This window comes from Aulonocara stuartgranti, assembly GCF_965226115.1.
Source record: "Aulonocara stuartgranti genome assembly, chromosome: 12".
Lineage (NCBI taxonomy): Eukaryota > Metazoa > Chordata > Actinopteri > Cichliformes > Cichlidae > Aulonocara > Aulonocara stuartgranti.
In genome coordinates this window covers 6,403,502-6,415,789 of record NC_138948.1, presented here as the reverse complement: position 1 = coordinate 6,415,789, position 12,288 = coordinate 6,403,502, and the positions used below count along the sequence as shown (strand labels likewise).

At 39.4% G+C, this 12,288-nt stretch overlaps 1 protein-coding gene and 1 long non-coding RNA gene across 2 annotated transcripts in view; one reads left to right on the top strand and one right to left on the bottom strand.

Annotated features, from left to right (window-relative positions):
* Positions 1-10,376, top strand: part of LOC309718560 (phospholipid-transporting ATPase ID-like) — a 45,761-nt gene extending 35,385 nt beyond the window's left edge. The window contains exons 18-28 of the mRNA XM_082553933.1: positions 258-422; positions 516-627; positions 716-821; positions 901-1,036; positions 1,461-1,644; positions 1,794-2,017; positions 2,569-2,652; positions 2,815-3,060; positions 3,160-3,298; positions 5,889-6,019; positions 6,685-10,376. Coding sequence (XP_082410059.1) covers positions 258-422; positions 516-627; positions 716-821; positions 901-1,036; positions 1,461-1,644; positions 1,794-2,017; positions 2,569-2,652; positions 2,815-3,060; positions 3,160-3,298; positions 5,889-6,019; positions 6,685-7,014 — 1,857 coding nt within the window. The 3' untranslated portion in view covers positions 7,015-10,376. The remainder of the gene's footprint in view (positions 1-257; positions 423-515; positions 628-715; positions 822-900; positions 1,037-1,460; positions 1,645-1,793; positions 2,018-2,568; positions 2,653-2,814; positions 3,061-3,159; positions 3,299-5,888; positions 6,020-6,684) is intronic.
* On the bottom strand, positions 6,946-12,270 carry LOC309718561. The gene is made up of 4 exons (XR_014280008.1): positions 12,169-12,270; positions 12,028-12,084; positions 11,802-11,854; positions 6,946-7,034 (listed from the first exon to the last, which is right to left on the bottom strand). It is a non-coding gene; the product is annotated as an uncharacterized lncRNA (long non-coding RNA).
* Positions 12,271-12,288: the final 18 nt, after the last annotated feature.

Genomic DNA, 12,288 nt, shown 5'->3' with positions numbered 1-12,288 from the left:
AAAAGCTGCCATGTTCAAAGTGCCTTTCTTTATTCCTCCTTCTTCTACGTCTGTTCTTTTAGGGAAGTTTTGGGAAAGTTCTGATTAATTTCTCGCTGTCATTTTTGCTCCTCTAATCTTGAACTGAGCAAGAGTTTGACTTTTGTTTATATGTGCAAATGCCTTGAGCTTGTGTGTGCGTTTGTGTATATGTGTGTGTGTACCTTCTAGTATCCAGCGTTCATCCATATAAGTATACGCATGTGGAATTTCTGCAGGAATTTGCAGGGGATGGGCTGCGGACTCTTGCTCTTGCTTACAAGGATCTGGATGAGGAGTACTTTAACCAGTGGATACAGCGCCACCATGAGGCCAACACTGCACTGGAGGATAGAGAGGGCAAACTGGACCAGTTGTATGAGGAGATAGAGAAGGATCTCCTGGTAAGACGATAAAGGCAGCTCATACTGTAAAAACATAACTGTGTGGTAAAATGAACAGCATTCTGATTATGTGTGTGTTCTGTGTGTGTTCAGCTGCTTGGAGCAACAGCCATAGAGGACAAGTTGCAAGATGGAGTACCTCAGACTATCGAGCAGCTGTCTAAGGCTGACATCAAAATCTGGGTTTTGACCGGTGACAAGCAAGGTACATAACTTTGAATAAGATGAAAGTTAATGCGTATGGGGAACAGACTCCAGTCCACACACGGTGATGTTGATTGTCTGTGTTGCAGAAACCGCAGAGAACATTGGTTACTCATGCAACTTGCTACGGGAAGAGATGAATGATGTCTTCATCATCTCGGGCAACTCACTTGAGGATGTCCAGCAGGAACTGAGGTCAGAGGAAATCTTAGACTAAACATGTTTTACTATCTCATTATGACAGGTTTTCATATACTGTTGATTTTTTTTCTAGAAATGCCCGAACCTCCATGAAGCCAGATGCAGCTGAGAATTCAGAGTTTTTACCCGAAATGGATAAAGGTGTGAAAGTGGTCACAGATGAGGTGGTGAATGGGGAGTACGGCCTGGTCATCAATGGACATAGTTTGGTACATACATACATACAATTTCAGTTTATGTGCATGCTGTCACTCTCAAACTTTAAAAGATGTGCTTACTTTGTAACTGGCGAGTTGCTGCCGTATGCAAATGCTGTCCTCAGTTTCTTACTTAGAGCCTAATTTTTTATTGAGTATGAAAGATGTGTTTATTTGATGAAACAAGCTCTTCTGGAAGTCCAATAAAATAAAAGTACTGTAGCTACGGTGGGGAACTTTTTTTTTCTATCCATGAAACTTTATTTTGAAAGACATTATGATTTAAAATCATCAAACAGCGATGCAAAAAAAGCCTGACCTTTTTCTTGTGCTCATGTTCCAGTCTTTGTTAACAGTCATGGCTCTGTCAGTCACACGTTTTTTATTGCCTGTCTTCTTCTAAGCTCACCTTTTTCTTACCCCCTCTGTCCCTCAGGCATACGCTTTGGAGCACAGCCTGGAGCTGGAGTTCCTAAGGACGGCATGCATGTGCAAAGCAGTGATCTGCTGCAGGGTGACTCCTCTGCAGAAGGCTCAGGTGGTCGAGCTGGTCAAGAAGTACAAGAAGGCAGTCACACTGGCAATTGGGGATGGAGCCAATGATGTCAGCATGATCAAAGGTAGCAGAAGAAACTCAAACTGCTTCATATGAACCTCCTGTTTGTTCTCCAATGCTTTCCCAAGTTTATTTATATATATATATATATATATATATATATATTAATTAATTAATTAGTCTTTCTTCATTCTCATTTTTTTCCCCACACAGCGGCTCATATAGGTGTGGGCATCTCAGGCCAGGAGGGCATGCAGGCTGTGCTGTCCAGCGATTACTCCTTTGCCCAGTTCCGTTTCCTGCAGCGCCTCCTGCTGGTGCACGGCCGTTGGTCCTACCTGCGCATGTGCAAGTTCTTGCGCTACTTCTTCTACAAAAACTTCACCTTCACCTTCGTCCATTTCTGGTTTGCCTTCTTCTGTGGTTTCTCTGCGCAGGTGAGAGACGAGTAGTTACAAAATTATGATCGAGCCATTGCAGAAATGCCTTTAACCTGCATTTTCCTTGTAGTCAAGTTAGACTAAACATAATATGACATTCAATCTGTAAATAATTATATATAAACACTCACTTCATTGTGTGTCATGAAAAGGCAGAACAAACCAGTTAGAGAAGTCATAGTGAGATCTGAATTTTAGTATGTAAATGAGAATGGAAGGGGTAGAAAAACCCCCAAACTGTACTAAAACTCTGAACAGCAGACATATTATTAACGATTTGTCTTTATACAGTAATTTTAAAAAATGAGACATGAAGCAGAATAACACCAGTTACACCAGAGCCTAGGTACGGTCAGTGTAAATAAGAAAAATACCAAATTATTTTGAAAGGAAAATAAGAGATACAAAAAATAACATCAGTTTACAAATTTCAAATACGATGCTGCACATTTTGAATGATAATGTGAAGTCTGTTAATGTACTTCATTTCAATTGAGTCCAAAATTGAAGAAGTTGGTTAAAGGTCCACTTCTGTTTTTGCTTTTCAGACTGTGTATGATGAGTGGTTTATAACGCTCTACAATCTGATGTACACAGCACTACCTGTACTGGGAATGAGTCTATTTGATCAGGTAATGGGATCATCTGTATGCATGAAAATATCATGGCCATAAATCTGAGCTCAAATTAATTCCTTCCCGCCCAAAAAAAAAGAAAGAAAAAGAAAACCCCCGAAAACAAACCCAAACCAACTAAAAAAGGATCTAATGTCTTTGTCTCCCCCTGCTGGTTAGGATGTGAATGATGTGTGGAGTTTCCAGCATCCTCAGCTCTATGTTCCAGGTCAACTCAACCTGTACTTCAGCAAGAAGTCCTTCTTCAAATGCGCCCTCCACAGCTGCTACAGCTCCTTGGTGCTCTTTTTTATCCCCTATGCTGCTATGTATGACACAGTGAGGGATGATGGGAAGGACATCGCTGACTACCAGTCCTTCGCCCTCCTCACTCAGACATGTCTGCTGTTTGCCGTCAGCATCCAGGTATCCAGAAACCTTTCTTTTGCATAATTTTTCAGATGTTTATTTGTTTATTATAAAACGTATATAACTATAGAACCTGCTGGCTGTCTTTGCCCATAGCTGGGGTTTGAGATGTCCTACTGGACGGCAGTTAACACGTTCTTCGTGTTGGGAAGCCTGGCGATGTACTTTGCTGTCACATTCACCATGTACAGTAACGGCATGTTCACCATATTGCCATCAGCCTTCCCTTTCATAGGTGAGTGACAAACTTGCCATCTCTGACAGCTTTGAGTATCCAATCCATAAATGTAACAATGTGGTTTTTTTGACTGCATGTCTGCTCCGGCTGCTCACTCTTTTATATGAGGCTAAAGTTAATCTCAAGTAATTCAAATAAGACTAACAGTGTTTGAATTGTGTTTGGTATCTTTGCAGAACGTCTGCTTTATGAGGTCACGTGGTAGTGGCTTTCAACATGTTTGTTTTTCTCACTAAATTGATCTACATAGTCTTGGAAAGTTGTAAAATTTGGGATAAATACTTCTTTTTTTCCCCGCTTATTCTCTATATACAAAATCAACATTCAATTTTTCTTAAATTGAAACAGTTCTGTTTTAATACTTTAAAATGTTGAAACATTACTTTTTTTTACATAAAATCTCCTTCTTGATTTAAAGGCCTTTCTTTTTAGGCTACCACAATGTGCAACAATATTTGACAGTCTGAGTGTCTTTAGACTGGGAAAAGCTGAGACACCGTTTAAAGTAACACACAATCCTCTAACGCTGGGCATGCACTGTGCCATTTCTGGCCCATTTTGAGCCGATTTTTCAGTCGTGCGACCGTTTTGGTGATTGGCCCGAGTTTCGCCTTCATCATGTGTCGTGCATCGTGTAGTATACGTGGGGTAACGAGAAGTGATTAACACCTCACGACCAGCTCCCGATCATCAGTCGTTTGGTCGTAAGAAAATCCAACCTGTTTGAAATCCTGTCTGCCGCCGTGAGGGTGTCACCGCAGCCTCTCACACTGCGCACACGCAAACACAGAAATGAAAGTGAAAAGATGGCGCAGCACGGCAGTGCGGCGTGTGATCTGGACACAAGCGATGAAAGCACAACTTGTAGAACTTTGGCAAGCTCATCTGAGCTATTTCGATGTGGCCTCACAAAATTATCACGACCGCAACAACCATGAAAATAGTTGGATGGACAATGCTGCTCAATCACAGCTGCCCGATTAATGTTTTTCATTAGCAATTTAGCAGAGTTGATGGTGGTGGTGTGCGTGTCTGTGTGAGTGAAAGACAGAGAGCAAGAGGCAGATTTTGTGTTATAACCTTCATTTTATGGACGCACAGTGTGAGCACTCAGGTCGCATCAGAGCATCGGGCTGTATAGTGGGAGACCCTGCATCGTGACCTACGAACTTCTAACCCCTGCGAGTCAATCGTACAGTTTGAGCTGAATAACGCGACTGAAAAAAATCGCACAGTGCATGCCCAGCTTAAGAGCTTTCACTGCTTCACCCTGGTGTTTTACAGTAGATACCTCTATATATAAGGCTGGAGCCCACCAAAACAACTCCCTGATAACGACTGTGTGATGACTATTCTTCCCGTCCCATGAAGGCCACCTGGGTTGGCTGGCAGACTGTTTACTTAGCCTGATAGTGCGAAGGACACTGTCTCCGCTGAACTCTGGACACACACACACACACACTTACACTGACAAGCACTCACTCATCCCCCTCCCTTTCCAACGCCTTCGATGCTTGTGCCCTACCGGGGAAGATAGCAGTCAACTGGACCAGCGCAGATGCTGCAGGACCGGATGCGCTGTCTACGCCGGCTCTCTCTTACCCTTTACCCGCCCCTGTTGCTTGTCTCGTGTTTCTATGGTGTATTGATAGTCATGTGCTTTTGTGCTGAGGTGTTTTTTCTGTTATCAAACTGTTCTCCCACCAGGAGCTCAGTCTGAGTGGAGTTTTTTTTTCTCCTCCTCTTACCTCATGTAGTGTATTTTCGTTGTTTTTTCCTATCAGCCTACCTTTCTGACATGTCTCCCCAATGTGATGTTTGTGTAAAGTTGGTCAGAAGGTTCCTTTGTGAGTGCGCATGCGCCATTAGCGTGCTGCCTGCTGTAACCCCTAATTTCCCTCGGGATGAATAAAGTATTCTGATTCTGATTCTGATTCTGATACTGAGGTGTCAGTATTTAAGGAGGTCTGAAATGACAAGGCAATGGAGCCTTTTTGGGTCACAATGATCTGTGGCGACCTGGCTTGTTGTCTAGGAAAAATAATTTTAAGACTATTTAAAATGATTTTAATAACAAGATATTTATAAGAGATAATTAAAAAACCTCTTTGGGGGGAAAGGATAAATTTGAGAACAGAGATACTGCACTCTAACACATCACCTGTAATACAATCTCTTAAAATGAGTATTTCGATGTGAGGACAGCCTGGTCTTACTAAATGTTCACGTGTGTCTAAACATTTAAAATGATATTTACCCCAAGTTATTTTCTTTTTGTTTTGATTATTTTGCCTCAACATGAACATTTGTAACCTTTAGTAAAGTGGAGCTATTACACCTATTACCTTTTTTTATTTGTGGACTCCACGAATACTAATTATCCTTTCTAATGACTCATCTGTTGTTAGGAGAATAATCCAATATTCTTCATGTTTTCATTGCTCTGAGGGTTAACAGGTTAATTTGATATCCATAAAATAGAACAGAATTCATATATAGGGATAAAAGTCTGGGCCAGGAGTACTGTAAATAAAAACTCTTCACACCTGTAATAATACAAACCTTATGTATGTGTGTGTTTATTCAGGAACAGCACGAAACTCCCTGAACCAGCCCAACGTTTGGCTGACGATCTTCCTCACTTCCATCCTGTGTGTCCTTCCCGTCATTACCAACCGTTTCCTGATGATTCAGCTCTGCCCCACCATCAATGATAAGGTAGCAGAGGAGATGCAGCTCTACCTGCTGTGCTTGACTATCATGGGAAACTCACACCTCCATTTTTTTAGGTGTTAGACTTTTTAAGAATCTGCCGGGAAGCTGGTTTAGGGCAGTGAGACGCTTCCTCCTCTCAGTGTGACTTTCGGTTTCTGAGGAAATCATCTTCAGTGTCCTTTTTAAACTATTGCTAATAAACAAGTGTCAAAAAACAGGGAAAAGGTCATTTTACAGTAACGTTTTACTCACAACAAAGTAATCTAGAAACATGGCATAGAAAACTACTCGAAACTAATTCATCGTACTTCAACAGCTAACTTGCCAAAAACAAGTACAGGTTAAAAAGCAGAGCTTATTGAGAATCAAGGGTCAGTGAGTTGAATTGCAGTTTGAGGGTGCAACCTGAATTCTGTGTACCTGAGATACAAGATAGACAAACAAGACGTGATTCATCCTTTAACTAGTTTATTTGGATAGATGTGTTTACTCCTGAGATTCAAACCCACGGCTCTCTGAGGAGTTTCTCAAAGGATTTGTCTTTTTAAAGGTTTTCTCACATATACAATATGTTTAAGATGGACCTTCTGGCTTCTTATTTAACTAAATGTTTCCTTAAAACACCCACTCCTGCATTATAACTGTCTCATTTCCTCCCCAAATGTTAGGTTATGTTCAAAGTGAGGCAGGCAAAAGCAACACCTGCTCCACCAACTCGACGTGCCCGCATCCGTCGCACCAGCTCCCGCCGTTCGGGCTACGCCTTCTCGCACGCACAGGGCTATGGGGACCTGGTGACATCGGGTCGGTTCCTGCGGCGTCCTGCCCTGACACGATCTTCTGGTTTCACCCACGCAGGCCGCACCACTACTAGCTTCAGTCCAATGGGACGATCGGCCGGTTACAGCCCAACGGGACGTCCTCAGAATAACAAGGTCCCAGACGTGGAGGTGACTTCCCTGCAGATGTATAGGACAATCACAGATTCTGCTCCCTGATGGACAGCACATTTAGGACTCTGTGGAGAAATTTGGGAGCAAATAATTAACTACTGACTGGAGAGCTACATGATGTTGGCAGCCAGAAGTGTTCAAAGGTCCTATTTGTTGCAATGAAGAGCTTGCTTGGGCTTTCCAGAGAAGTTCATGTCAAAGATTTTTCATACCTACACAGAAGACGAGGTTTGAAGAGTACATGACTTTAGCTCCTTACATTTTTCTCTGAAATGGTGTCATCAAAGGGAACTACAGCAACAAATGTAGCCACTTATGATGGGTATATGAATCGTCTTCTTAAGATGCCAGCGGATGAGAGGGTGATTAATGAAAGCTTTCTGTCAATATAGATAACAACCGGGTGCTTTGTCTTCAAATAGGAAAGGAAACAATATGTCATCATGTTTACAGGCTACCCAGTCCACCTGGGAGTCCAGCTGGAAAGCAGTGTTTGCAGAGGAAATAACGAGCAAAGCCATGTTGCACAAGATATTGACTTTTTAAAATCTTTTTAAAGCATTTTATTTTCTTAATTTGAAAGCTGTACAAGCGGTCAGCACTTTGGCTGTGTCACAGTGGCAGTGGGGAATAACCAAACGTATCATAAACTGCTTCTTCTAATACAATACCATATTAAGGGCCCAGGGGTGGAGTGGGGTGTAATACTCAGAGAAGAAAACTCATAAATTTATAAGAGAAATGTCGAGGAATCGCATCACTTAAATTTAAGGTTTGGTAAAACCAAAAAGTCACAGAAAGTAGATTTTGGTATGTTGATAGAGTCAGTTGAGACTTATTTAAACACTGTTATTGATCCAAAAATGAATTAAAACATTTCAATGGAGAGAAATGTCGTTGGCGTTGTAGCAACATTTGTACAAAATTTAAATTTGTGAGGTCTCTGCCCCATAATGAGTTTATTTATTTTATTAAAGTTGAGCGCCCTGAATACCCAGAGGTGGGTAGAGTAGCCAAACATTGTACTCAAGTAATAGTAGCACTACCTCAACATAGTTTTACTCAAGTAAAAGTAAAAAGTAGCCATCCAAGAAATTACTCAAGTAAGAGTAAAAAAGTATTTAGTGAAAATGGCTACTTGAGTACTGAGTAACTGATAATAACATCTGATTTAATGTTTAAAAATGAGCCAATCAGACAGACAAAAATCTGAAGTTTAATACTGAAAAGCAAAATAAAAATACTACATATAAAAATAAAAACATAATTACAAAATAATAAATCTAATCTTTTCAAAATCATTATGAAACTAATATTTAGAGAAGGTAATATAAATGTTGCTAGAATTGGGTAAAGTACTTCCAGTAACAATACATGGTGATACTTTACTTCTCCAAATGGCACAACAGGCTCAGCAGATAGAATAACATTAAAACAACAAACCTTATGTACAAACAAGAAGTCTCACTTTGACATAAACTGTAGGTCTGTGTCTGTGTCTCGTGCATTTTTGGTTATTATTTTGTTTATTATTGTTTATTATTCATTAAATTAAGTTACTCACACTGAGTAGAGTAGCAAGAATTTCTTCCTCAAGTAAGAGTAACAAGACTTCATAATATTATTACTCGAGTAAAAGTAAAAAGTACAGTGTAGAAAAACTCCTTGAAAGCATTTTTTTCCTCCAAAACGTTACTCAAGTAAATGTAACTGAGTAAATGTAATTAGTTACTACCCACCACTGTTAATACCCCATAATACACCAAAATAAAAAGCAATAATAATGTTTATATGGCCATAATATTCCAGGTTTACACTTTGTGGTTTGTTTGTTTTTATTTGTGTTTATTGTTTTCTTGTGTGCTGAAAGCATTTCACCAAACTTGCCAAATTTGGGAAAACTTGGCAAAAAATATCTTTTTTTTTTATTTACATCCAAACTGTTTAGATATTTAAATAATAAAATAAATCCTGGAGTATAATGAGGTATACTCTTTGCTTCAAGTAAGTTATTGCTTACCTAAAACAAATTATTAGTAAAGGTCAATTTCTTATGAAGCCCCACAGCCCACTGCCCGTTTTTGATTTCTGCCACATTTGATTGATATTAAACACCTGTTCAATGATCCCAGTCTGCTGCTTTTAAGGATAAATTGCAAAATAAATGTGAGGAACTCACGAGATAATTGAAGAGATATGTGAAAAGTACATACAAATATTTTGGACATTGTATCAGTATTCATCAGCGTGTAAACAGAATTAACGAGAAGGTATGACTCCTTGGTTGAATGACTCCAAACATTCCCAGCTTGGTGACAAATGTGGGAATGGTGTTCAAGGCTTTTACGTCAATATCTTATAAATCAAAATCAACCCAAACTTTATCTCATTATAAGAGAGTGGACCAAAAATAACTTTTGCAGTTATACATTAACAAACCCTTTCATGTTTATGTGGCTGTGCTGTAGTCATCAAATGGTGCAACATGTGGAGCATAGTGTAAATAAGTTAAAGGGCATATCCTACTTGAACAGCACGGGGATACCAACCCAAAGGTTTCCGGTCTACCGGCTTATTATTTTTTACCAAAAATTAAAGGACAGATTGTTCTTTATGTTTCCACAAAGTGGTCTTCAATTTTCTGCAGTGCAACTTTATATTCCTTCCTTTTGATTTACGTTTTGGTTACAGCAGCTGATGCATCCAGATGTTGTCTGGAGCTTGTTTCTAACAGACTGAATTGAGTTCCGGCATCCCGGTGTGTCTGAAACACACCTTCTGTGGCAGATTGTGCCTCCTCACTAATGTCCGATTTTCCTCTGCCATTAAACTAGCAAAACCAAAAGGGGAACCTGTTCCTCATCGAACAAGAAAGTGGACTCTGATGGCTGTATAGAACCTAATCCAAGTAAGACATGCTGTAGAAACTTGATAACATCTACCTGTGTTTGGGAGGTTTATCACAATGTACACACACTACAGAGTTGATTAAGAAATCCTTTAATCCGTTCAGGGACACATTTGGCTTCACATTTGTCTTCATGCCACTGAGCACCTGTTTTGTTTTTTGTCTTTTTCGTGCATTAAAACCGAACAAGGTTTAAAAACACTGCTCAGATCATTCCTATGGACTGTGCTGTATAAATAATAATATTTATACCTCATTGTATTTATCAGATCGCGTGCTTGGTAATCACTTTCATTTGAATTTCATGTATTTGCTTTAAGTTGTAATGTATGTCTGCATTTGTCTTTATCACCATCTCTTTCTTCAAGTGTTGTATCAGCCTGCTAAAAATTGGAGCAAAAGAAAACGCACATGCTGCCTTATTATTCAGATAAAATGATATTTTCTTACTTTTCTTATTTTATGCAACTAAGAATGTTTGATCAAAGATAAAGCTCTTTCTGATATCTCCTTCATGTTGTTTTGTACCTTAAAACGTTTTTACTGCAATAAAAAGATTTGAAAGATCAACATACTTCATCGTTACACTCTTTACTTGTTTTTGTTATTAATACGTTGCACTACTTTCTCAGTAAGTTAATAGTAAGTAATAAAAATGCTGCAAAGTGACACTATAGCTGGAGTTTTCTTCCACTGCAGTTATACTTGCACATAATTGGAACATAAGAAAAAGCAGAAGATGTTTTTCGTCTTTCAGTCTACAACAACCGTTTTATCGTAACCGCCTCAAATGTTCCTTAACCTGCTGATTTTTTAACCTGTTCTGATGTCATGACATTTTTGTGAACCTTGATCTCTGCCTACTTTCTGGTTTTGCTTGCTGTTTTCCATTTGTTTTAATAAATTACCACAGAGAGCTCCTGCCAACATACACTGTCTGAGACGTTATAATAAAAAACCCAAAACAAAGGTAGTTAACTAAAGCTGCAGAGCATCATTCAAAGGGACAGTCCCCTCTCTAAATCAAAATAATGGTTCCCCTCATTGTCATTCAGTGTCACTCAGTTCCATAACATTCAGCAGCACTATAGATTTTATACATTGAATCTGAAAAGTGGCCCTCACATCTTTTCTCTAAAAGTTTTAAAGTAGAATAGATGAGTTGTGATAGTGGGCGATACTACATGAATCCTTCTCCTTATGTCAGTCACCAAACACACTATGTACCTTGTCATTAATACTATGTAATCAACCCTTTTCACATTTGCAAACCTCAATTCAATTGGGTAAATATCACAATGTTACATTGAAAAGCAACATAATTAGTTGGATATTTTAGCGTCTAAGAATAATTCATAGCGAATGATCAGATTTCAATCTAATCCACCTGTTTTAGGGTGGAGCTTTTAGTTGTCAAACCAGAGGAAAAACTTAAAGAACCATTTGTGGCAAAGCAGATAAGACGAGAGATGAGATCACATAGAGGCAGTCCACTAAATTATCAAGCACTTAAAGTAACATTATTCAGTACAGACACTGGAAAATCACCCTGCCACTCCACAGACCTGCACACGAAGCAAACTGGTAACAGAGTTGTTTCATATTAAAGTTTTTGAATTGATGCAAACCCTCCCTTTACTGCACAGACTAAGCACAGAGCATCATGTGCCACAGTTTCACACATGGAGAACAGATTTGTAGTCCGTGGCATCAATGTAGTGGCAGCCATCCTGTTTATAGTTAATCCTGTTAAATGCTGCCATCCATATCAGTATGCTCTGTTTGCAGTGTCCATTGGCATTCTTTTAAGTGTGCTACTGCAAAGCACGCAAAGCATCCATGAAACGCATGAAAAACTACATTGTGAAAACTAGTTCTTGTTTTTCCAGCTAGCTTCAGTATTTCCTCCCTCATTCTTCCTCACCTGGTACAACCTCTCTCCTCTCCCTCTCTTCATCCTCCTCACTCAGCTACAAACTAGAAAATAACAAAAATATAATCTTATGATTATAAGAGCAAGTGGGGGATCCACAGTTGACAACAGGACAAAACACTGCTAAGTTATGTGAAATCATCAGAATTGAATGTGGGTGAAATAGAAGCTACAGCTTTATAATAATTGGAGAATTTGACTACATGTCGACTCTTACCCGCTTCTTTTTGCTCTGTCTTTCTTTGCTCTCTCCTCTCCTCCCTCTGTCTTTGTGCTGTCACCCAAAAGTTAAATATTACAGTGAATAAAGATGATGACATTTACGAAGGTGGGTAGTAAAACTCGCTTTAATGAATACCTGGAAACGATGGAGGAAATGAAATACACTGATTTCCAAGTGATTGGTTTGAGCGTAAGCTGAAACTTGGTGTGAAACCAGGAGGAAAATTTCTCCTCTCCGTTGATCCTTTAATCAGCA